This window comes from Mus caroli, chromosome 6 (assembly GCF_900094665.2).
Source record: "Mus caroli chromosome 6, CAROLI_EIJ_v1.1, whole genome shotgun sequence".
NCBI classification, from domain to species: domain Eukaryota; kingdom Metazoa; phylum Chordata; class Mammalia; order Rodentia; family Muridae; genus Mus; species Mus caroli.
Genome location: NC_034575.1, coordinates 29,719,607 through 29,722,789, shown reverse-complemented (window position 1 = coordinate 29,722,789; position 3,183 = coordinate 29,719,607). Strand labels below are relative to the sequence as shown.

Here is a 3,183-nt window from a genome sequence, read left to right as displayed (position 1 = left end):
ATCATTGCTCTTAAAACTTTATAGTAACAGAAACTAAGAACATAGAGAAGGCTTTCGGAAGCAGCCTTTCTCAATGAGTCTTGAAAGACAAGGCAATATAACTCTAGCTACTGGTATTCAAACTTGAACCCGCCCCTCCCCCATTTAATCTCCTCCTTCTCGGCGGCCCTCCTGCTTTACAGATCGTCAAAGGTCTCCAGGCACTTCAGCAACATCACATCATCATCGACTGGGGGATCTGGTTCCTGCAGACCAGGAAACAAGAGGCTAAGAATTAGGGGCAGCGGGTTTCCAGGCAGGTCAGAAGGTCCCAGCATCCCAGGTGGGCTTCACACTCCAGCTTGGCCTGCAGCTTCAGGCCAGGCAGGAGTCGTGGGGATTTCCATTTCAGTTCCATACAACCTTCTCTGACTTTCAGGAAGGGCAGCAAAGAATTGGCTGGAGTTTCTATGCATCCATAAGAGACGGAAAATCTTAAGGCTTTGTCTAAATGCCCATCTACATACCATGACTGTGTGCAGAGACAGACACTGTCCCTGAGAGGAATTGAAAGTGGTGTCAGCAGGGAGAAATGAGAAACCAGTGAGAAAGGGGTCAAAGGACACCTCTGCCCGTGGAAATGGCGCCCTCACTGAAAAATTGTTTGCCACTACTATGTTACTATTTTAAACAAACAGCTTTATCTTGCTAGGTTAACTGAGAAAACCCGTGGTGGTGCATCTGAAAGGGCCTGTCCCCTGGTGGTGCAGTCTCAGCACCCCACCCCCACCCCCATGAGAGTTCAGAAATGGCCTCCTAACCAGGATCCTATGACTTACGTCACCACCAGCTACAGTGAGAGCTTTCAGAGAGAAGTTAGCCTTCAAAAGCTGACCAGAAATACCACTAAAGATGCACAGAAGACCAAATAGCTCACACAATGTTTATGAGTGCCTGCTAGGAGCCTGCCCCTCGGGATCTGACCTTGCTACAAAGAGCTCCTGTGCAGATCTGTCCTGGGGGAAATCCCCCTGCCTCTTTCTTCAGTTTCCCCGGTATCCTCCATTGTACAGAAGGTGCTAGACTAAAGCTGAACAACTGTGAAGCAAACCAGAGAGCCTGAAAGCTCTCTGAGGTGGGCAGAGTCAGGGCTGGCCAGAGTGCCCTCCCCACTAACGGTGTTGGTAGAGATTTTTGCTGTCCCCACTCTGTCTTACCTGGTTTAATGGAGTGTTAACACAGCCAAGGCTTTTGAAAAACTCAATGATCTGTATGTAGAGCTGAAATTTCTCCTCTGGATTTTCTGAGTTGCAGGTGGCAAACATAGAGCTGACAAAAGAAATAGAAACCATTTAGAACCTGACCCCTCACTTGGGCTTGCTACCACCCACACCCTAAACACCAGCTCACTGTGCAAACTTTGAGCACCCAGCTGAATTGTCAAGTAGCCCGGGGCTGTTCCTGGGAAGTGTGTACCACCTCACTGCAATGCCATATCTGGAAGAAGTGACTATGGCAAGCCTGTCTCTTGTGTCTTGATGTAATATTCTAAGCCGAGACCTCCTGAGTGAAGAGATGGGAGGCCCCTCTTACGCTCGGTCTTCTGCAGCAGGGCCCGTGGTTTGGGGCCATCTGAGGCAGCTCAGGGTGTCCATACACAGTGTGGGTTCAGTCAGTCCCCACTCAGTGCTCTTCCCATGGCACTCAGGTTAGAGCAAATGGTAGTTGTATTTTGTAGGTGGGCCTCTTCCTCTCTATCTTTATGGGCATCCCTGTGCAGCTAGTGCCTTGTAGTCCAGAGGCTGAGTATCATAAGGTAGCCCAGGAATCCTTTTATACAGAAGGCAGGAAGATAAAGATAAATCTTTAATAGGTTTCTCCTTGTCTTTTCAGCAGAATGAGGAGTTCCTAGCACTGTCTCACAAATGTACTCTGACAGCTTCTCGATAACGTTGTTCTTACAAGCTAAACCCAGTGCAGAAGTAGGAATGTGAGGTTCTAGCCATTTGCTGCAATATCATCCCTCACACATAGGTGGGAAGGGCTCCCACTGCATTGTTTCCAGGCAATCCCCAACGTGGAGTGGCAGAACTAGGGTGGTGTTCAGGCAGCTTGAAGTTCTGCTTGAAGCCACCCAGGTCGCAGCTTCCTGGACTACCACTGAGAGGACCCTTCGCTCTGATGACAAGGACCTGGAAGTCCTTCAGTCCCACGGCAAAAACCTTACATGTCAGGCATATGTCAGCCAAGACCACAGCCTCTCAAAAAACACCTGGAGAGCTTCAGTTCTGGACGGTCTCATTCTGGGAAAGTCCCCCTTGATGCTTCTTGCTTTAAATCTTTTCAGGTCCCGGGGCTGGAGAGGTAGCTCGGGGCTTAAGAGCGCTTCCAGAGGTCTTGAGTTCATTTTCCCACAACTGCACGGTGGCTCTTAACCATCTATAATGTGATCTCATGCCCTCTTCTGGCATACAAGTGTACATGCAGACGGAGCACTCATCCATAAAATAAGTAAATAAATCTTCCTAAAAAGTCTTTCTAGATCCCACTTCACGTCTTGCCACTGTGGTGCAGACAGCCATCCTTTGCTTTTTCTGCCCCTGTCAGTGCCCCACTTTGCACACCCTTCAACTCAAAGCATATCCCTGTGTTGGTTCTGTGCGCCCACCAGATTGGCTGCTACTGCCTGCCTTATGGACCAAAGCTCAGTGGTTCCCCCACAAGACTTATATTCATATAAATTTAAATGATGGAAGATGTAGCTAACCCCCAGAATGATAGAAGGGTATCAGGACTCTTATAAAAGATGCCCTATAGAAGCCTGGTTACAGAGAAGGTGCTATCTACAGGGAACTGGTGTCTCCCAGACTTTGTCTCTGCCTTGACCTTGAATGTCCAATCTCCAGAACCTTGGGCAATAAGCGTCTGTTGTTTCTCAGTTGTGTTGTGTAGGATGGGTCAGTAGTAGGTCTGTGACTGCCCCGAGCAGGCATGAGTAGGACCAAGGCACACTGGGGAAACTAGGCAAGTAAGAGACTTGTTCTTAGAACCCTGAGCATATAACTGGGTATGCTCCAGCGCTGGGCCAGGAAGGATGAATTTCCTCCTGTGGGGTTATGTGTGCATCTGGGGTTATGTGTGCATCTGGGGTTATGTGTGCATCTGGGGTTATGTGTGCATCTGGGGTTATGTGTGCATCTGGGG

At 48.9% G+C, this 3,183-nt stretch overlaps 1 protein-coding gene across 1 annotated transcript in view; it reads right to left on the bottom strand.

The window, feature by feature from the left end:
• Stra8 (stimulated by retinoic acid 8) overlaps window positions 1–3,183 on the bottom strand; it is an 18,712-nt gene continuing 15,529 nt past the window's right edge. The window contains exons 9-10 of the mRNA XM_021165627.2: window positions 1,197–1,308; window positions 1–245 (exon numbers count right to left, since the gene is read on the bottom strand). Of these exons, the coding sequence (XP_021021286.1) occupies window positions 177–245; window positions 1,197–1,308 (181 nt within the window). The 3' untranslated portion in view covers window positions 1–176. The remainder of the gene's footprint in view (window positions 246–1,196; window positions 1,309–3,183) is intronic.